Source organism: Leptosomus discolor, chromosome 7, assembly GCF_034619465.1.
Source record: "Leptosomus discolor isolate bLepDis1 chromosome 7, bLepDis1.hap2, whole genome shotgun sequence".
In the NCBI taxonomy this organism is placed as follows: Eukaryota; Metazoa; Chordata; class Aves; order Leptosomiformes; family Leptosomidae; genus Leptosomus; species Leptosomus discolor.
In genome coordinates, this window is record NC_141397.1 from 39,142,755 (window position 1) to 39,165,056 (window position 22,302).

General features: G+C 40.1%; 1 protein-coding gene across 3 annotated transcripts in view; it reads right to left on the minus strand.

The window, feature by feature from the left end:
• FARP2 (FERM, ARH/RhoGEF and pleckstrin domain protein 2) overlaps positions 1-22,302 on the minus strand; it is a 70,054-nt gene that overhangs the window by 22,574 nt on the left and 25,178 nt on the right. For 2 of the 3 annotated variants that reach the window (XM_086467612.1, XM_086467611.1), the window contains exons 6-12: positions 22,024-22,138; positions 14,876-15,023; positions 13,436-13,531; positions 12,736-12,899; positions 12,521-12,589; positions 11,366-11,423; positions 10,450-10,687 (exon numbers count right to left, since the gene is read on the minus strand). In XM_086467612.1, coding sequence (XP_086323738.1) covers positions 10,450-10,687; positions 11,366-11,423; positions 12,521-12,589; positions 12,736-12,899; positions 13,436-13,531; positions 14,876-15,023; positions 22,024-22,138 — 888 coding nt within the window. The remainder of the gene's footprint in view (positions 1-10,449; positions 10,688-11,365; positions 11,424-12,520; positions 12,590-12,735; positions 12,900-13,435; positions 13,532-14,875; positions 15,024-22,023; positions 22,139-22,302) is intronic. The other variant, XM_086467610.1, reaches the window with a different exon arrangement.

Here is a 22,302-nt window from a genome sequence, read left to right on the forward strand (position 1 = left end):
CAGCATCCTCCAGGTCTATTAAAGTGGACTATTCTTTGAGAAGAGTGTTCCCACATTCCAACATTCTGCATGAAGTGGAAATTTGTTCTCTACACGTAAGTCATAACACAAACATCCCAAACCAGGAAGTCTCACCGTAAGCAGAAGTCAGGGTTTGCATGCAATGGCATGGGTACACAAGCATGGAAATTGGGCACTCGCAGCCCTGACTGCACTCTGTACAGGACAAACTTCTGCTTTCACACCGCACACAAATGCACTTAACTCAATGTGACATCAAAAAGTGTGTCAGTTCCGTGTAATATTCCATTTCCTCAAAGATCTTTAGGAACACTAATACTTCTCAGTTAATTACACTATGTAGTTATAACCATGTATCCTTAAGCAAATAAAACCATGGTTTCATAAAAAGACCAGCATACATATAACTGAAAAAAAAAGTCAAGTAAAACCTTGCAAAAGCACTGTAGATTGCATGAACACAAGTATGGGCTCAGTGAGGACACTAGCCTTATCTTCACAGCTAGCTACTGTATAATAATGCCAAATGGTGTTATTATTGTTTATGCTGCCTCTTCTTTTGTCCAGGAATAAAACCATGAAAGCCTCTAATACCTAAAACTATGGCTTAATACAAATGTTTGTCCACTCTACTTTTTACTGAGAGGATCTTCAGTATACACAGATGTGAAGGCTCGTACTCAAATTTGAAAAAGAAGTATGTTTAGAATATGACACAAAACCGGTCACGAGAAGTTCATTATGGCATTACAGAACAATCTTTAAGCCAGTTGCTGTAACCATGGCCTTACCTTCTATTTTCTTCAAGAGTACTCGAATCCTATCCCTCCCACTGATATTATTACAGTTAACATACAATTGGGTTGGGGGGGGGGGGTGTTGTGGTGTTTTTTTGTTGTTTTTTTGTTGTTTGTTTGTTTTGTTTTGTTTGTTTTGTGGTTTTTTTGTTGTTGTTTTGTTTTTGGTTTTGTTTTTGGGTTTTTTTGTTCCCCCCCCCTCAATGTTTTGGCCCCACACTAGGGATAGCAGCAGGTCACATGCTAGGGAGATGAAACCACCTTCCTGATCAAACTTGGAGAGCAAAAAGAAACTGATACATGAAAAATCACAACTCTTTCCTGCAAAAAGAAAATTGAGTAAGAGAAGAACAACCTGCTAGATTACTTTCTTAACCATAACATTAAATTTTATCATTTGAACCATCAGGAGCCTCTAAATTTCTGTTGTCTGAATCCAGTTTTGTGATGCCTTTACTCTAATAAACTGCTAGATGTCCACATATATACTAAGACTTTTTTTTTTTGCCATTATGAAACAAGCTAAATTGAAGCATACTTAAAACACTAGTGAAGGGACAGGATATTTCATGCCTTTGAACTGCAACAAAAGGAAATTGGGGGGGGGGGGGGGGGAAGGAGGAGAAAAAAAGACTTAAAATGGTGTATCTGCATTTTAATTGCAGCTTTCATTTTAAAAGTGGCTCTGGAAAACCAGCATGCTAACCCCCACACCTCATTTCTCTGTGTGCCTTCAGAAGCGTGTCAGCTGATATTCAGAAAAAGCTTTTGCCTTTCCCCCACCATCCCCTGGTCAGTACTGTATGCAGTCAGAAGTACAAAGCAAACTTATGTTTCTTCTCGAAAAATTCCGGTCTATGGGAAACATTCATCTCCAGATGGAACAGGGAGATGGTCCCTGTCTGAGGCAGAATCTGGACTAAAAAAAAAAGTTAAAAAAATTCACTGCAGCTATGGTGATGCTAACTGAAAAGACAAAAGTTTGATTTTCGCATCTGAAATACCAAATCTAGGATATGTCATACCTGACATGACCAAGATCACTGGCTATCTGTTGTTTCAGAAAAAGAGAAGCACACAGCTCTCAGCTCTGTGGGCTTTCCTCCCAGATTAATACAATTTTTAAATGGTAAAAGCTCCCACTGGGGGACCAGGTCAGTTTATTAGAATACAGGTTTTGCTAATTATATAAACATGGACTAGCTTTTACTAAAAGTTTAAGTAGAAGCAGTCTTCATTTGTTTTACACTGAGATAACAAGCGTAGTAATAAGATAATAAGCTTTTAGCATTGCTTCTCTGTTATTTTTTCAGAGGATATTTCCATTCTTCAATCTAAATTCAATTTCTACACAGAAAGCCAGATTTGAGTGCAAAGCTTGACAAAAATAAAATGCAAGTACTGGTTCTGTAAGCTTTATGCTTGAATGCTTAAAACAATTCAAAGACGGACGACAAAAATAGTATTGCAATAACAAAGAGCATTATTGGATGTACAAAAAGTTATGTGATGTTCAAATGTTTGCAATTCAACTCCTTATCAGAAGGAAGTGCCCCTCGCATTCCACTGGCTGATCCCCTTAAAAGATGTAACTTTATTTTTATTACTATTATTACTATTACTACTACTACTGCTTCAAAGATGAGAATCTTTTCATACTAAAGGCCAGAAGTGGCTGACCAGAAGATGATGGGAGCCCGCTCAGAGCCCCCTCCTGCCCGATGCCATGCTGAAGCCATTGCATGCACAGACCAAATCATTATTTCTAGAGTGCAAGTGTTCTGCAAGCCAACGTACTACAACTGAAACTCTGGCATATCCCAAATCTTCCTTATTTCAAAATAACACAACTAATACATTTTTCCCCTGCAAATCTTCCCTTTAAAATAATGAAATGATAGTTGGGAGATAAGAAAAATCTCGAAAAAAAATAATTCTCTAAGAGACTGAAATTCAAAGACCACTGTCTTTCTTATCCTCAAATGGGTACAGATCACATTAAATGTTACAGCATGTTTACAGCACTTGGCACGTGCCCCAGTGAAACCGCATGTACCTGGGAAGTTACACCTACACGTGATACTGCAGGAGAGTCCTAACCTTGGTCCTGGTTTTACAGTTATGCCTAGGATCTGAAACAACCACCCTTCTTTTGCCACCTTCCCTGCCTTGTGAAGGCTATGCTGTTTGCAAGAAAGGAAGAGATGTTTCTGTTGTTACACACTGCAGATTATAAACTATTGTACTATCAGAGTGTTAAACAGAACTTGCTTTATGCTGTCCTGGCAGCTTTAATCTGTCTGTGTTCAAACTATGGCTTTGCACAAACCTCTGCAGCATTGCTGAAATGAACAGTCAAAGTTGCAACCTAAATCATTTTTATGTCATGTACACATTTTCCTTAAGCATACGTAAAATTGGTTTAACTTTGCAACAAAAACAACCAAAGCAAAGGTAATCAAATTCAACCCCTGTAATAAAGTGATATAACATGCTACGTTCTAAAATCTCATGAGGTTCAAAAGGAAGTTAGAGTCAATTCCTCCCAATAACTCCTCCTTGCTGAAAAGCAAAGTTTTTTGGAGTGGGTGTTTTCAGTGTTTTATAACCCAGCAAATGTAACAGGGAGAATGATTTTTTTAAAAATCATCAATTCAAACTAGCCCAGAAACCTGTTCAGTTTACTTATGCAAGTACTACTGACTCTTTTTAAGCAAATGTTTACATGATTCAGGAGAAGAGGATACACCCATCCATTGGTCACAACCTCCTGAAGGAGAGCTTTCAACCCAGAAAACAGGCAACTGCCCCCGCACCCTATGTTTGCAATAAAGAACAGGCTTCCAGTAAAACACAGGAGAGAGTTCGAGGGATATACCCTGTTTAAAAGAAAATGTCTCCACGATAAATGCAATTCCTATAGTGAGGCCTGAACTTTTAGGCCCATTTGTATTCCAAGCAAAGGGTCTGCACAAAACAGTAATTTGAAAACCACATACCAATATTTGCCTCAGCTGTGCTCTACTTTCAACAAAGGGGTACGGGAGGAAAACTGCCTGGGGAAATCTGGTAATAAAACTCTAAGATGCCTTGGCTAGGAGAACAAATATTTATTCTATTTCAAACACAAGGATAACGAAAAACAAAGCTAAAAAGCCCACGCTGTCGCGTATATCAAAGTTTTCCTTATTTTATTGCATTAAAATTATGAATTAGTACAAATCTGTAGGTTCATAACCAGCAATCTGAACAGACACAAAGATATTAAAAATCCCAACATGTAATTCAATAAAACATTTACTGTATAAAAGATAAAAGTTCAAAAGATCCATTAAGAAATTCCAGCCCTCTGTTTTCTCCACGTAATCCTTTCCTGAAAAGAGCAGCACCTATTTAACTGGGGAGTCACTCTAACCAAGGCACGTGTAACCTGTACGTATCGACAAACAGGCATTTCGTGGTCCTTAATGATCTGCAGGGCTCCTGCAAGCCGCACCCTCGGCTGCCATCCGAGCAACAGCAGAATATTGTGACTTTGGCCAATTTATAGCAACACCTTCCCCACAAACCAGGTACAATTAACCATGCTCCAAATCTGAAACCTGCAAAGCTACAGCTCACCCGGTGGACTGATCCTACAACCACCCATAATAAATTAAGTGGATTTTATGACACATTTGGAACTGCAAAGTCTCCCCATATTCATGCAGAGCGTGTATATGTTCACCCGTACATATACACACAGCATTTGTGACAAGCATCACACAAGATCTACTAAGAACTACAGGTTACGTCAGCTAAAAGACTACCCTGAAAATTGTATCATTCATTCAATCAATACCTGATAATTATGGCTTAGGACTTTTTGCAAAATGACAATAATGGGAATGACTTACCGACAGGTTTGCACCAAAAAGCATAAAATTATAATGACTTTTATTAGTGCCTCCAGGAAATCGTACCCTTACCACGATTTGCAACTAAACAAAAACTTCCAAACCAAAACCAAGCCACCAACCGAAAAAAAAAAAACCCTTAAACAAAATCACCTATGACCACAACACAATATACACAGGAAAAAAGAGATCAATACTTGGTATTATCCAGCAACACTGGAAATTAAAGTGAAAGTTAAGAGTAGAGCAATACATCACCTTATTCCACCCTAATATAAAATATGACAAGTCCTGGGAAATACACAGCATGGATTACTTGAATAATGAAGGACTACTTTAAAATTACGAAGTCTACACACAATAGATAACACAAGCTAGGTAAAGTTTCCCGAAGTTTAACTGGGTGCTGGATAGGTCAGAGAATATTCTACAACCCACGTTTTGTGCGAATTAAGAGTTCCAGTAACTGCATACAGGAAGACCAAAAAATGTTCTGCTGTAGTGCTTTACATTTAATATACATGTTTAAGCATAGAACAGTTGTTATGTACACACATACAGGACTACAGGTGAGATTAAATAACCCATCCAAGACACACACTTCTTAGTGTCTTTTAGGCGCACTGCAACATGCAAGTGGAGTACCACAAGAACGCCAAACCCAACAGCCTGACTCATTTGGAAAAGCCGCTAATATTGACATACCGTCTACAGCTGCATCTATTTGCTAAAATAGGAGAAAGGAGAGGTGGCAGAACAGAAACCAGCCCTGTTTCACTGAGGAACAGGAGCGCTGGCTCCAGCACGTGCCCTTCACTGAGCTACCACTGCAAACGCTGCTGGATGCATAGTCTGGAGCAGAACAAGCCTGGAAATCCCAGTGGTTCTTTGTACTAGAAAAACACGGCACTAAAACCTGTATGTCAACTAGAAAACTAAGTACCTATATATGCCCCCTCCAGCCTTCTACAGATGGAGGCAGAAACGTGAAAGAACATACCTGCAGAGGTGAGAATGTTGGGGGGAGGAGAGGACGACCACTCACTTGCCATGGACAAACGAAGGTTTGCGCCCAGGCTTTCCTCTGCTACTATCACAGCTCCTCAAATGCTTCCTTCTCAAGATGAGCATGTATGGAATACTTGACAATGGTCTTCTGATTGTTCTCATGTCATCTCCCCCCTATTTCAAGCCACGTGATCCCCGCAGCAGCTTTCACTACTCAGGGGCTGCAAGGGTCCCAGCTCTCTCAGTGAGATGGTTGGCACCAACTCCACACCTGCCAGCATACTCCTTACCTTCTTAAAAGGAAAACTTGTGTGCTCAGGAAAAAAACAGAAATCAGTACCAGGAACTAAGTTTTAGTAGTATCAACATTGTAAAAAGTAAACAAAACAGACCACAAGGAGTAACACTGAAAGCTTCGCAGCATTGCTGGTACTCAGGACACAACCACACTGCACAGAAAGTCACCAATTGCTTTACACTACCCAAAGACAAACCATACGGACTGAGAACAGAAAGCCCTTCCTTCTCTCACCTTCTCCTGCTGCCTCAGGAGGTGGGGCAGGCGGGAGAAGAGGAGGCCTGACATGGCTCTACAGTGCTAAAATAACTCACAACTGCAAAGCACTGAGCCATCCCGTTCCCTCGAAGGCAGAGTGTTTTTCTCTCCATCTCTGTTGGAATGCGAGTCTGAATTTATCACTCTGGAGGAAATGAAGAACCTTTTCTCACAGTTTTCTGGCTATAGTAAAAATGGTACTTACGAACTAAATTTTCTCCTCTTTTGTGCCTAGCTGGGAAACCATGAATAAAACAGAGCTAAGCATGCAACTATATCCTCAGAAGCCATGTAGTGCTGGAAATGAGAAAAGCCCAGAAAGCAACCACAGCAGCTACACGCTATCAGTTAGCAACAGCAAAGACAACGTGCAGGTGGCAGGGACACAGGCAGCAGCACTGGCCTCTCCCACAACCGGCCAGTACACCACCTTTGCGCAAGCGTCCCAAACCCAGGTATACAGAGGAGTCAGATGACGTGAAGGGTCAGTGTTCCCTGGTGACACCCCTAACTAGAACCTTCATCTGAATAGCTCCATACCCGGGTCAAAGCTCCCCCCTACTCCACCCTCACCTGTGGATCCACACATCTTGCTCCAAGCTAAAGGACTAAGATCCTAGTCACTGCCTTTCCTTTAGAAAACAAAAGGGGCATTAGATTAAGAGCCTTACTTTTTCTTTTTAAAAAAAATCCCTGAGATTTAAAATTGCCAATAGAAGTTCTACATAGCTGTAAAATACAAGACGAAAAACATTGAAGACACCTCTTCAAACTAACCACAGTGCGAGAAAACACATTGGCAACCCTTCTCTCAGGACTGCCAGGCGGGTTTATTGAAAATGCAGGCAGATTCTTCCTAAGATCTTTTGAAAACCTAGAGAATTCAGATGGATTTATTCCCACATTAAGCAATTCTAGCACATTTAGAGAAAATGCTTGTGATTGAGGCACAGAAGATGAGAGGCAGACAGTTACACGTAAATAGCTGAATCCTGATTCTTTTTTTAAAAGATCAAAGAAATTAATAGCCCCTGACTCTACTGCCTGTAAGAGAGTGTGCAGACAGAATTCTGTCTTTTTTCTGGTCTTGTTTTTCTAAGTTACATAATGCAGTTAGTTGTAGTAAGGAAATCAGAAAAACTGCTTAAAAATATACTTAAGGGTACCAGCTTTGGACCCAACTGAAGACCTCCTCCAAGTGCTATTTAGAAATGTCACATCACACATGTATGTCATCATCTCCACAGGTATGAATGAAGCCACATGAAGAGTCAGAACACACATTCAACAGAAGGAAAAAAAAAAAGCAACCCAAAAAAAGCATGTATAGCACTTATAAACAAAAAAGAGCAACCAAACTGCTGTACGTTCCTGTAGTTCCAAACTAATACTTTGTTCTAAATGTGCTTCGATTTTCTGCGCCACTGGCAAAGGTGACACGTTTCTCCTGGAACATCAGTGATTCCACCCAAACACAGTAACCACAACAGAAAAGCAAGTGCTGTGAAAAATAATCAGACCTTGGTAAAAACTAAACGAGAAGTAGGTGACTAAAGGTGACTAAAGGAGCTTTTATCTCCTCCTACCACATGCTGAGAGGAATAGCCTTCAAGTTTTACTTATCAGAATTTTAAGAAAGAATAGTATTTTTTAAATGTTTGAGTAAAGAATGAAAGTCTCTTAATGGTATAGCAAGACCCCGTTTAAGGAAACTGGTACAAATAATATTGAGCATAGAGTTATGCTTGTAACAGCACGTAGCTTATTTTGGAGGTGTTGATTGCACTGCACTCTGCAAAGGGCTGAAAACTGGGCACAGCGCTGCCCAAAACCACACAGCTGAAGGAGATGATGCTTTCCATCACAAGGGTTCTGTCAGGTGCTATGCATTTCGGTCTCGCCCGTACAAAAGCAAAATGCTCTAAGAAATGCTAGTATGAACTGAAGCTCAGAATTTCACCCCTCCAATCCATCAAGCTAGCAGACAGGAAGGACATTTCATGACTTTTACTGTTTCACCTCAATAAATGTTGCTGAATTAGATGTGACCAGTTCAGTAACTGTCTTTTCAACCACACTTTCAAACTTACAGATCAAGTCTCACATCAAAGTCACCTGACTAAAAAAATTCATAAAAGCAGTGAACCTCTAACTGTTGTCTACAGCATTCACTCCTCCTAATATCTCAATTTCCCAGAAAGATTACAGTATTCTTCTGAGTACAGCCTGTATTTTAAAGAAAAACTTAAAGCTATCACCTGGTTTACCACCACCTGTCTTCCACAGATAAAGGACACTTTTATGAATTAATTTGTAAGCATTTTTATGTAGAGTGATTAAATAAAAAAGTGAGACAAAATGCAATGGAGATTAAGTACTTTTATAGTCTATGCATGTATTTCCAAACTGCTGCAAAGCAGAAGGGTACGTGTTTGTTGCTGAACTGCCGAAGGCACTTTGAAGTCAGAAAATATGATTGTCTTCACCAGAAGTTTTGGCGACTGCTATTTTCATTTTAGTATACACACTCCCTCTTCTAAACTATCACATAGGTTATTTATTCTTCGAAGTATACCACAGGCATGTGGCATAGGTTGGTATTTTAAAACTTTCCTTCACAGCTGACTTGAAGAATGTCCATTTTTTTGACTGTGGAAACAAAACAAAAAACCCACAACGCAACCCAAAATGAGGACTCTCCCTGCAGGGCAGGAAAACAGATAATTTACTGGATGCAGCTGCTGGTTAACAAGCATGTGCAAAAGTAACTGTCGCATTCAGGTGTTGGAGGAACAGGGTATTACATCAGACTCTTACAAACACATTTATAGCCAAAGAAATCCTTCAATATACTGTAATTTGTGATGTCTGCATGAGCCAGCTGATGATACTTAACTTCTCTGAAATCAGTGGTTTTTCCTTAAATGCAGTATTTTGCAAACATCGTAGCCCATTATAACAGGTTCTGGCTGCAGTGTGGTGTATATAACACAACACCAAAGCTAGGATGCTTTGAGGAAAACTGAAGAGGTACAGGAAAAAAAAAAAAAATAATCAACTACGTTATGTGACTTAAAATCCAGCCACTGGCTTAGAGTTTTCTTCCTTAGAGTGACTGACATCACACCCTTTTGACTTCTTAGTCTGAACACCACATAGGGATCCATCACAAAAATCAAGAATCAATCGACACGTGCCTTCTCTGTCCAGTCTTCTTGCGTGAGATTTTTAAAGTTATTCTGGAAGTCAAAAGCAAAGTTATCACCGGTGGCTTGAGCAAAAGGGTTACTAAAAAAATGGTTTACATCCAGCGGCGCAGCAGTTTCAGAGTCCCAGGAGTCTGTGTCTGTGCTACTGGAGTCTTCTGTGGTGGTGGGTGGATAGCTCAACTGTTCCAGCTGGTCAATAATGTCTGTGAACTGAAAGGCTGAGCTGGACTCCGAGCGGACTGAGTAGGCAGGGAAGTTCACCATGGAACTGGCCTCCGAATGGTTCATGGAGCTGTACGCATGCAGGGAGGATGTACCGTTCAGTGGCAAATTATTGAGGGAGCTGCTCTCGGAGCGGTTGTTGATGAGCGAACTCGTTTCGGATGGGCTCAGGAGGCTTTGCATTCTGCTTGCTTGGGCCTTCACCTCGAACAGCTCTGAGGTATCTGATGGTCTCTCATTGCTGTTGAAATCGCTCCCTGCTTCAAATTCAAACTCATCTTCCGTATTCATATCTACTGCTTCGGTTGAGTACCTGTCAGGGCTTGACTGAGACGAGACTGTATTTTGCTGAAGGGCATCTGTGGTTAAGCCAGGCAACTCTGACACACATTTAGAAAAATCAGAGCCCTTTAACTCTAAGCCACTGTACACATATGAAAACGCCTCAGAGCCCCCAGCAAAAAAGGAAATTTCTGCTGGGTCATCATCAATAAATTCCTCTGACACCTGTAACTGTGAATTTGTCAATGTGAAAAGAGGGGCACCCCGACTGCCATGCTGATGCTCTTGCCCAGCAATGAAAACACCTGTGGTAAAGTCATCCTCATCATTGTCATTTTTAAAAACAGTGACCCTGCTCTCCTTACTACTCCTCTCTACGTCTAGATCTAAACCGCAACCACTTTCAACAACAGGACAAGCGGGGTTACAGTTTCCTGCAACACTACCAAACCCAACACCTTGGAGCATGGGAGATCCAGGCTGCTGCAGAAGTTTTCTCCCCACTTCTGCTGGTGCTGCAGTGGTTTTTTCTGTAATCCTTGCGTATGGCACTCGAGGGTCCAAAGAGGAAGGGCTGGTTTCTGCAAAGATGGGCAGGACAGGAGTAGGAGTGGTCGATGAGTGAACTGAGTGGAAGGGGGCAGCTGCTGAGGCAGGAGACCCTGGGGTTCTCAGGCCCTCAGTGAACGGGACACACTAAGGGGGGAAAAAAAAGGTAGAAACACAACAGATTAAAAGGTTTTTATAACACATAAAAACAAAGCCAGTTCCTGATGCAGAAGGAATACGTGCTTCAAAAGAGATCACTTTACAGCAAACAAAACTCCGCACACAGAAACAGATCCAGCAGCCCCAGTAAGAGGCAAGATCTTTTTTCTTGAATTCAGATAACTGGATGGAAAACTAAATCCATATATTTTATAGCCTCTCCTGAAAAAGCATCCACAAGGAAAAATAATAGAAAACGACGACGCTTCCTTAACCTCTCATATGTAAAGCAAGTGCATTCAGTGAAACATGTTTCTTGACACTAACTGAAGAAGGCACCTATACCATGAACTTAAGGCTTCCACAGAAAGCAGTAGACAGCACCTGAAGACAAACTAATGCTCTGACATAATAACAGATTAGAAAGTACAACATTTTCTTTTCAGTTACGTTGAACTCTGAAAAGGAAAATATTGCTCACTTTACACTCCACTGGCTACACCTATCAAACCTGCTACCACCCCAAAAAAGAAGAAAAACTGGGCATCAGGGACAAGGATCAAACATTGAAAGCAGTTCCAGACACATAGTTCACTCAGGTCACCTTTCCCCCACTGTCATCTCAGAAAGCTGGCTGTCAGCTTCCCTGACTGCTGCAGTACTGACCTGTTTTGGCACATCGGTGTTCACAGCACGAGCAGACGCCCTGGCTTTGCTGAGCCTCCTGCAGGACAGAGAGCATCCTGTGAGTATCCAAGACATGAATCATCCTTCTCCCTTCCCCATCCAGCTATTTCCATTCTAGGAGCCAACAGAAATATCTCAAGCTGTATAACTAGTTCAAAATTTTAAAAGTCACAAGAGTTGTAAATTAAGCTACGCAGGAGAAAGAAACGTACAGAAAATGGAATAAAACAAAATCCAGATCACTCATACCACCAAAGGAGAGCTCATGAGCAACTTGGGGCAGAAGTCTAGACTAAATAACACACTTAGTTTAACATTTTCATCATCAGTATAAACATCTACAAATGAATGGCTTCAAAACCAGAATGAGTTAATCTGTAACAATTTTACAATTCAGTCAACCCTATAATTTATGGCATATAAAATTCTATGTTACGCCCGAAAAACTGGCATGTTGCATCACATTTGTGGTTAGAGTCATTCTATGTCCATAATTTACTAGAAAAATCAATCTTTAATACAGAAAAGGAGCTCAACTGCAGTCCAAGACATTAAAAATATTTATTAATAGTAGATTACTGCAAACTGCTTCAAATTTCTATTAAATTCCTATAATCTTTCAGATTAAAGACTATGAAGAGTTTCCCATATGTAGACAGCATGGTTTCATATTAAAGGAAGTAAATGACAATTTTATAATGAAAACACACATTCTTAATTTATTTATTCATATATTTAGAAATGAATGAGTATTTAAGATTGCAGTTTCAGACTTGCAGATCCCAAGTTCAGTTATGTGCTCTGCCACTGGCTACTGGCACAGCTACAGCGACGCACAGACAAGCCCTCACTAATTCCAGTCAATCTTCAAAACATACTGAATTTTAGATGGCTAAGTCATGCACTGTCCATGGACATTAAAATACAACACTGAAACTTTCCTAGGTTTCTTTACATCATCACAAAATGATAAATTTTTTTAATTTAGTTCAGCTACCTTAGATTTGAGGTAGACCTTAGTAAGTCAGCAAGTGACTATGCTTCCAAGCGTTGTTTAGAAACAATGAAATTCAGCAAAAAGGGATCTGTGAAAGTCTCAACTGCATTTCACCTCACAAACTTATTTGTACTTACCTTTCGTATGGGGTTTTCTTCATTCCACTGTCCTTAATATAATCCACTAGTTGCTTCTGTGTCCGTCCACTGTGAACCCACAAAAGTACAAACATTATGAAATGCAGTGGACGAGAATTATAGATGGAATGACTTCAGAATACTTTCTCCTTTTGATCTCATTTTCTAAGACATAAGGAATTCAGCTTTAATAAATCTGTTATGTTTCTCCCTACCTGTATCTGAATGATGACCCTCTGGTGAAGAACACTGCTTTAGCCTTTGGCTTTGGCTGATCAAAGAGCCTAAAGAATGTGTGATATTCAACACAGATTTTCCAGAAGTTTTTACACTCATCCCTACTTCCCAAAAGAAACTCCAATGTGTCTTGATACAGGCCCTGAGAACAAAACACAAAAGCTAAGTAGCACAGAAAATGGCAATGGAGGAGAAAAGGAGAGTACAAATACATGCCAACCAGAAGCCTGAACTCTGGTGAGATGCAGTATTTTGCTAAGTCAATTCTCATGTGCCTTATAGCAATGGAAGCAATTTTGAGTGCAGTTTAAATCATTTAACAGCTTTCAAAAATTAAAACTCCATTTATATCCAAGGGAAATATTAAACGTAACCTTTTCAGAGTAAAAATACTGAGACACGCTGCACCATATACTCGGGTTTTGTTGTTTGTTTTTTTTAATCTTACACACGTGTATGCCTATGTCAAGGATAAGCTGAGGCTGACACACAAAACCCATAAATCTAAGATGACAGACACAGGATAAGAAAGGCGAGAGTTTTTACTTGAATGATGAAGCCAAGCCTACCCCACAGAAATTGTTTTATAAAATTACAAACTATAGAATTTTTTATAATAAAACTAAGTATATGTATTTTTTTCAACACTGATCAGCCTACTATTACAGTAAAACTTACACAGACCTCTGGGTGGAGCTTAATAAGAAATCTTTTCCTCTTGAAGCTTAGTTTACGGACCTTTGACCAGTTGAAAGTATTGATTTTCGTATTACCCTGAATTAAAATAACAACAGTGAAAAGTTGGCAAAAGTTTCAGAAATAAGAGCAGCAAACAAAATTCTGTTGTGGATATATAGACACATGCATGTGCACACACCTCCACACTCCCCATTCTGTTGGATTTTAATTTCTGGTAACAATATTCCCTTAAACAGTTTTATCTTTCAACACAGGGATAGCTACAAGCGTGCGATGTCTGTCTGTCTTGCACAGACACTAGAAAACTGAATGGGAAAGGAATGTTTCAAACACATCAATATTCAGGATACTTTACATTACAAGCAAGATGAGGGTTTCATTTTTTTTTTTAACATGCTCTCCTTTTCCTTAGGACAGACCTCTAGACACATTCCTCCAAGCCAATTTTTCTAATTCGACAACACAATATACTGAGGAGTACTTGTCGCACAGGCGAAGAATCCTGCCCAGCTCTCTTGCTCACAAGCCTGCTTATTTGGCTAAAACTGGGCTAAAACCAAGCTCTGCCTTCACCTTGCTGTCCTCCATCAGATCTCCCCTCCCTATACTGCTGATTCCCTAAGCCTCGGGGAAGGACCCCATCAGCACTCACTACCGCAGCAATTCTCCTGTCGCCGCCCTCTATAAGCAAAGGGAGACAAAAAAATGGTATTTGAAGAAAAAGAGCCAAATGAGCTGAAATGACAGAAACCTTGGGGGTTGAGAGGCCACTGAGGAGGACCAAAAAGAATTGCAGGATGGCAGTGACTGAAGAGAAGAGGCCCTGCAGTAACAAATGGACAAGTAAGACACAAAATGCTCAGAAAATGAGTGCCCAAGTGGAAATATTTCAGTAGGTCGGCTGCCTGTGTGTTTTGAGGGGAGGAAAATAATATGATTGTGTTCATAGATAGAACTCTGATCATCGAGTCACTTATTTAATATGACAAAAGTAGTGATTCTATTTGGTCCAATCACTTCAATGAAACAGCACTTCTATACACTACGAGCAACATTATCCCAGCAAAAATACACTGTAACATTAAAACAAGAGAAACTGAACCAAAATTCCAGCATTACAGACCTGTTTCAGGCCTGTACCAAATGAATTGTTGATTTTCTCTGAACACTTACTTTCAAAGAGACAACCAAAACCCTTCTAGTTTACTGTCACTGTTGCTTTTGATGCTCTTCTCTCTGCACCAACAAGGACAAACTGCATCAAACAATATTTTGGGGGCTTAAATAACACTCCCTTGACTGTAAAAATGTGCTAAATCTTAAAATCAGAGACACCTGAAGTTAAAATGAGAGACTTATTCCCAAGACGTCCTAATGGACAGACAGACACACGTATCCAGTCTGCCCTCCCCACCTTACCTGGAATACCAGCACTCCCATGTGTGAAACAGCTAGATTAATTTTGGTGCCCTCACGGTCAGATGCAAGGTGAAATCTGATGCCGTACATCTCCAGTTTCCGAGCGATTTCAAGCACTTGAAAGTCTGATTCAGCAGGAGTTTGACCCCTATAACAAGGAAGAAAAATAAATAAAGTTCTAAGAACAATCTGATTCTACAATACTGGCAACATGGCTAATGCACTTCAGTCTTAACTCTGGCACTAAATCAGAATTTTCTATCTCATCTAGTTGTGCAGTTTCACTCCAAGTTAAGGATTACACTGCAACTTTTGCAATAGGAACAGTGTGCAAAGACAGATGACCAAGCTAAAATGCATCCCATAGACAGAGGCACTGAAACAAATGTTAACCAGATCAGAGCTTTTTTTATTTCAGAAACAATAAAGTTGAACAAATCTGAATTCAAACCACAACGCCCTTTCTTCTGCTTGCTTGCATACACTTTATTATTAACCAGATAAAAAGCGAGAGATTTAAGAGCTGCACGGCCAGCAAAACAGAAACAAGGCAAATACTCCAACAGAGTGACCCACTTCAGGGAGGGTCTCGGGACGACGTCAGAATTATTACACTAGTACTATTGGGTGCAACGCATTCCCCCAGTCTTTGGCTGTACAATTTCCTCCTTGACAAGGAACCCAGAGAAGGATTTTAAAAATAAAGTATTATCTGCTGTTGAAACAACTCTGAAAATAGAAGGAAAATGTAAACACATGGAGCACCTCCTTTTTGAGTGTGCACAGTCCAAGCAAGCAACACAGACACTGGCACAGACTCTGCCATGCACTAGTCACAGATTCAGTCTTCATTTACTGCTCCACAAGCCTGCTGAAGTCAAACAACTGACATTTTGATTTTCGGCATGACAAAACAGTCCTGTATCCTCCCCCCCCCCCCCCCTTTTTCTCCACGAGGGGGAGTTCACTGGATTACGGTGCGTTTTTTGGCTGGCTCTCCGGAACAGGAGGGGTGGCCACAGACAGTGTGTCCGGGCTCGTCAGCAGAGCCAGGGCAAAGAAGAGAGCACGCTCATGGAGCAGGAGAGGTACAGTGCCTGAAAAGCCCCTTGCCCAGGCCACGGAAGGCGGCGCTGAGCTCTCATGCCACTGAGACAAGCGAGGGCCAAGACCCCAAAATATGGACCACCCCAAAATAGATAATGTCACAAGCCTGGAAATGATCTGGTGAAGCACTGGTACTTGTACTGACGAGACCTTTTCCCTACAAGTCAAAACTGTCCCTATCAGTTCAGGGGCCCTGACAGGGGGTTTAGTGTACTCCAAGGACAAGCAAATGCTGCTGGGGAAATGAAGTGCTCGCTACTGAACGCGCCCCAATTACACTGCAGAGTAAAAAAAGTCCTTATAAACACAAGCCTGTCAACTAAGGTAGTCTCTGAACTAAAAACATACTGCAAGGCAACACTACCACCCAATTTTAGGCATAAAGGGGGTCCAGAAGAACTTGCTAAGGCAGGAGACCATTCTCCTGTGCTAATTCCACAGAAAGCCAAGCAGCACAGGACCTGCTGGGGCACTGGGACCGGTGAGGCTGCTTCAGCCCCAGATGTACAAAACAACCCCTGCATCCCTAGTGAACATGATTAGAAATATTAAGTATTATGTTACTTCCCAAGCAAGTGCCCCATGAGCCACCTACACTAATGCACTGACTGAATCGTTCCTGCAACGCGCAAGTTTACTAGGATAAACGTAACAGTACAAGGAAGACATGGGGATAAAAAGTGATTTATTATTCTCTTTACAACCGACTAGTGCTGAAACCAGATTAGATTCCTGCACACACAGTCAAAGACAAATTTTTAAAATCCCATTTTCCAAGAAAAGGCCTCCCTTCCATAAATCTGTATTTCATTTCATTAAAACAGATGATAAACTATTTGCAGCATGATCTATTTTCATGTACTATGTCGTGCCAACCACCACATCAGTAGTAAATAAATTCTCCTGCTACCCTGACTTGCCTTTCTAGGCACGCTCCTTAAAAAGACCTCCTACCTACCTATGTTTTACATTAAAAAACCTTTTTGCTCCACACAGATTTCTTTTAAATATAAATCAAGAATATTGAAGTGAATGATCATTACATTTGAATTTATCAGAAACAGGGACAACGACAATACATACTAACTGCATGTGGGAACTGCCTCTACAATTCAGAGTGCAATTATGAAACTCAGTTAGTATGCAAACTTTTGAAAAATGGAAGTCGTTAGAAGAAACAATGCTTCTTTGATTCGCAGTAAAATGCTCCTTAGACTAAAATGCACACATACACAAAAATGCACTGAGAAAGTAAGCCTGCATGCACATACATTTGATGAACAGGACTTCAACAGTATTGCCTTATTCATTCCAAAGGGAAAAAAAATAATCTAAAATACCACAACAGGAAAGCCAACATTCATTTTACCAGCTGGAGAAAGCAGGGATCCCGTAAAGCTCCTAACTTTACCAGTTCAGTCCATATTCCAATCTTATCCAAATGTCAGTATTATATGACTGTGTATGTATAAAGGGATTGTGAAGAACAAACACAGAGGAACAAAAATCTGATTTCAAACAGAAAAAGAAATGCCAAACATAGAAAGTTTTGTAGTTGCCTTTCTACCAGTGTTACCACCACATGTACTAGCCATGTCTAAAAGCTTAAACTAGTAAAGCAGATTTCTCTTCCCCTTACTGAAATGAGTAATGCTGGAATAAATGTTTCTGTACTGGCTCAAAGTGTTACTAGCATTTCTCCCATAGATTCCTTAACCACATCAAAATAGCTGAAGTACCACAGTTCCTGTTTATTAAACACATAGAAGACAAAAAAGGTAGAATTTTGGTCACAGCTTCCCAAGTTACACTCTAAGAGCACTGTGTGTAACTCTGACCCACACTAATTCCTGCTATAATTCTTCTGAATAGCGCGACATTAAGAATGAAAGTGGTGCTTTGTCTTTTAAAGAGGATGCCGGAGGTTGGGAAGGGGGCGGGTTGGAAGAGAAGGGAAACAAAAATTGGGACAAAATGGCAACTAGAAAATTGGAGCTATACAGTACTAAAAATTCTGCATAAACAGTCCAGTGTAACTGATGCACAACCACTGAGTTATTTTACATTCCATTAGATACGACCCAAAACACAGTGCATCTCAGAAAGAGCAAAACAATCATTTTCAGAGCGTTCTCATGCACACAGTTTGCCTGTACCTACCAAAGAAGAAAGAGCCTTGAGCAGGGAAAGCTGGGAGCGATGCCGGGCAGCTCACACTGCACCACAAATGGTTACAAACGAGAAGCCGTTTCAGAGTCATTACCCTCAGATGTTTGCTGCAGACTAAGCTGCACAGACCAGCCTGAAAACAATCTGGACTAATTTTGTTCATCCATTAAGAAGATAAATCTACTTAATCTTCCTCAGGTCAATGGACAACAGACTATCTATTACAAGTATTTTCCAGCAAAAACTGCTGTCAATGCAATAGGTTTTGGTGTAAAGGTTCCTTACATACATCCATCTAGACAGACATTGGTAGCATGTTACAATATTCACATGACAATCAGGGTGATCAATTCAAAATAAATGCTGTTAAATGTTAGCTGATTTACAGATTATTTAAACCCAGTGATTAATGCAGAATTTTAAAGATGAAGTGTCAAAATGCTGCATGTATAGAATTGTTTAGACTACGTAGCAACAACTTAAAGATATTAAATCATGGACAACTAGGCTAACAAGGTGTGAAAGGACATGAGGGATAACAGTAAATGTAAATGTAACATCTATCAAATCTTCTATTTCTTTCCTGATTTATGGATGTACACACAAACAAAAAAAACCACCACCACCCGAATGCAAGCAAATTATGTTATCTTTAATTCTGGACTATACACACCCCACAGTAAGTATTCTACTCATACTACTACCAGAAAGGCAGCAAACATTGCATTTGGAGTGTCTGGGGTGCCAGGATTTAACTGCACCACCACCTTCAAAACACAAACTTTTTTGTTTTCCCATAAACTAGAAATAAAATAAATTTAATTCAGGCTCTTGCTGAAGCACCTAAGTAACGTGCTATACCAAAAATGTAACTCCCCCTGTTCAATGTTACTACATTTGCGAAGTTAAATACAAAAACCATAGTTCTGTATTTGTGAAAGTAAAAGAAAAAAACTAAAGAATATTTCCTAGAAAACAAGCTTTCAATTCCCATCTTTCTGAATACAACATTCTCAATATATTTTCTCTTCTTCTGATACAGAATGGATCGGATATAAAGCTGAATAAAACAGAATCTGTGTGCTTTTCTACCACTTCTAATAGTCATGGTGAAGCAATTAAAAAAAAACCACCCAAAATCAAACCACAACTTTCTAATGTGAAGAGCCACTCCAAAGCATCATCCAAAGAGACTGAGCACCCTCTGCAAAGGCACATGCATTCTCCTGCTCCCCCAACTCAAGCACGGCCGCAGAAGATGTCCTGCTGCAACTTCAGCACAAGAAAGCGACATCAGTGCTCCTGGCTTGATAAGATCCAGAAACCTCCTGTAAACTGTTTGAGTAAGGGTGTTCAAGGCAAAGCAAGGGCTACAAAGAAGGAAAACTGAGGCAGAAAGAAGATGACACAGTAGCGATCTGGAGATGAGCCATCCTGCCAGAAATGGGTTTCTTTTTCTGGAAGCTCTGTTTATATGAGAAGTCTCTGTCAAAAGCAATCATCAGTGGAAGAAAATACCGGTCTCCTAAAGGTAGCAATAATAAGGTCAACGGAAGGAATTAAAAAATGAAAATAAAACGCAAAAATAAAAATATGATGCACAAGGCTGACAAGAGAGAAGCATTCTGTCTGTTTAACCGCACTGCACACTGCCAGGGAGGAGGCAAACACCCAAGGTCCATGCTCCTGCTTGCTCCTGGTGAACAGAAATGAGGAAAAAACGTGTCTACACTCTGAGAACGCACAGGACCTTCACAACTACTAAAAATGGAAAAGGGTGGCCAGTCCTCCCTGGGTAAGGGAAGAGAGAAGAGACGTGCAAGGAAGTCACAGCTATTTTTAGGATTGCAGTGCTTCCAAAATTACATCTCTCTAACAAAAATTTTTCCCCAGGCACACAGGGATTTAAAACATGCGCCCAAGGTACTCAGGTATCACTAATCTTCCATTGTAACTTTTGCTAACCACATGCCTCAGCTTTTAATCCTAACGTGGTTTGAATGTACACTTCTAAAACACTTCTTTAGAATCAGATTGCAATCATTTTAAGAATATGGCTGCATTAGATGCAACTCTCATTAAACTATTAACCTTCCTCTGACTGCTTCCCAAGAGGGAAAAATACAAACTTTCCTTACTGTGAGGAATGATTAGAATGAACTTGTTTGAAAAAAGCTCAAACCTAATTAATCAATTACTAGCCCCTGACTCACTCAGAAGATGGTCATAACCTTTCCATCAAGAAAAGTAAACCAAGAAAATTCCCCACAAGCAGAAGCAACTCCCTTGGACCCAGGCACAGGACTACCAAACAGCTGTTCTGTGCATGGTCTGGATGTAGCTATCCCAGAACTACAAAAATCAAACAGTTCATCTCAAATTTGGAAGCCATCAGCCTATACCACATAACATCATCAAAACCCTTCAGGAAGCCATCTGTAGTTTTAGACTTCACAGCATCTTGCAGCAGCAAGTTTCAAAACATCACTACAAGTTGTACAAAAACGATGTTCCTCCTTTTCTTTTAATTTGCATTGATGTTACTGCTTAATTGTTTCAGCACTTTTCTTCTGACATGAGGAAAACAATGAAATATTTCTGTGCAATTAACAGCTTCCCTCTTCCAGCTACCCTCTCCCAAGGTGAAGAATCCTAGCATACTTTTTAATTTACTTCAAAATTACTTCAAATTCCATCAAAACAACATCTAGTGTCTTCCATCATCATTTCCACATGCACCTCAAAGGTTCAAAAGCAGAAAAGTAACAAACACCTGATTTCATCAAGAATCAACAAAGCTGAAATTCCATCAATACCAATAATATCAGTACAACTGAAAATGAGTGATCATGAAAAGCAAATAGTTATCACTGAAATTCTCAGGAAGTGATTTTCTCATAATATAGGATGTGTCTTAGCCTTAAACACAGATGCTGCCCTGAAAAAAACTCCTTGTTCTGTCTTAGAAGAAAGTCAGTGAGCAACAACCCCCGAGTTTACTTTCACAGAGCAAAAGGAAAATTTAAATTTCTAATATAGTATTTGAATTAAAACACATAACCACACACAATAAACTGCGTGTGTGGATAATAAGAGCACTTCAAATTGCTAAATCCTAATGCACAAGGTCTCAAAATTTAAAACAGAAAAAGACCTATCAGGGGAAATAGAACCTCTATCACCATTTTATCAAACACCTTCACTTAATCTAACCTGTTGACTCCGAGAAGCGAGGTCGACAAGTGAGGTTAGGACGATTATGGCAGGTAATCATCTGAAATTTCTCAGCGATATTAACATTGCGTGCTTTAAAGCCCAAAAGACCAAAGCCATCGCAAATATATAGTGCAATGCAAACCCTGATCTTCCAAGTAGCATTTTGGTCACAGCAGAGCCTCCCTGGAGCCTGACTTCTCTTTCACAAGCACCATGTCAACTGTCTGCTCCAAATCTTACTTACCAAAATATTTTATACTGCACATACTGAGTAGATCTTCAGATTTTAAGACCAGCCAGATTAGACCGTAAAGCACATGACCTTGCTGTACATTAAACGTGCACGGTGGGAGAAGGGGGAATTTCAAATAACAAAGCATTCATTTTGCCTAAAACCGTTATTAGAAGCTCACAATAGGTTTCCTTGGTATGTTATTAAAGGTACACTGAAAAACCACCTGAGAAAACCTACTGTCCAACAACTCTGTCCTAACTACATGACTATTGCTACATCCAGCTTTCCTTGAGGGGTATAAAGAGCGTTTAACTAATGCAATCTTAACATCATCCTATCGCACAGCAAGCTGAACCTCCACCCGGGAAGTCCATCCGCTCCCCAGAACTATACATTGAGGTATACATTAATCTTCACTTACACATGCTTCCTGTGGAACTCCAGAATCTTTCCTTCAATTCTTTCTTGGTTTGGCAAATACTGGTTTGTTTTAAGGTGTTCTCGATCCTCTGATTCATCAAAATCCCCTATTTCGGCTATTACAGAAAACAAAACTACATTAGAATAAGAAGAAACAATGGAAAAGAAACAATGACAAATACTTGGTTAGAAATTACAGAGACCTCAAGAGCCAGAATGTATTTTCCTTTAAGCACTTCAAATTTGTGCATTACACCTTGTATACAGCTTCATTTTACAA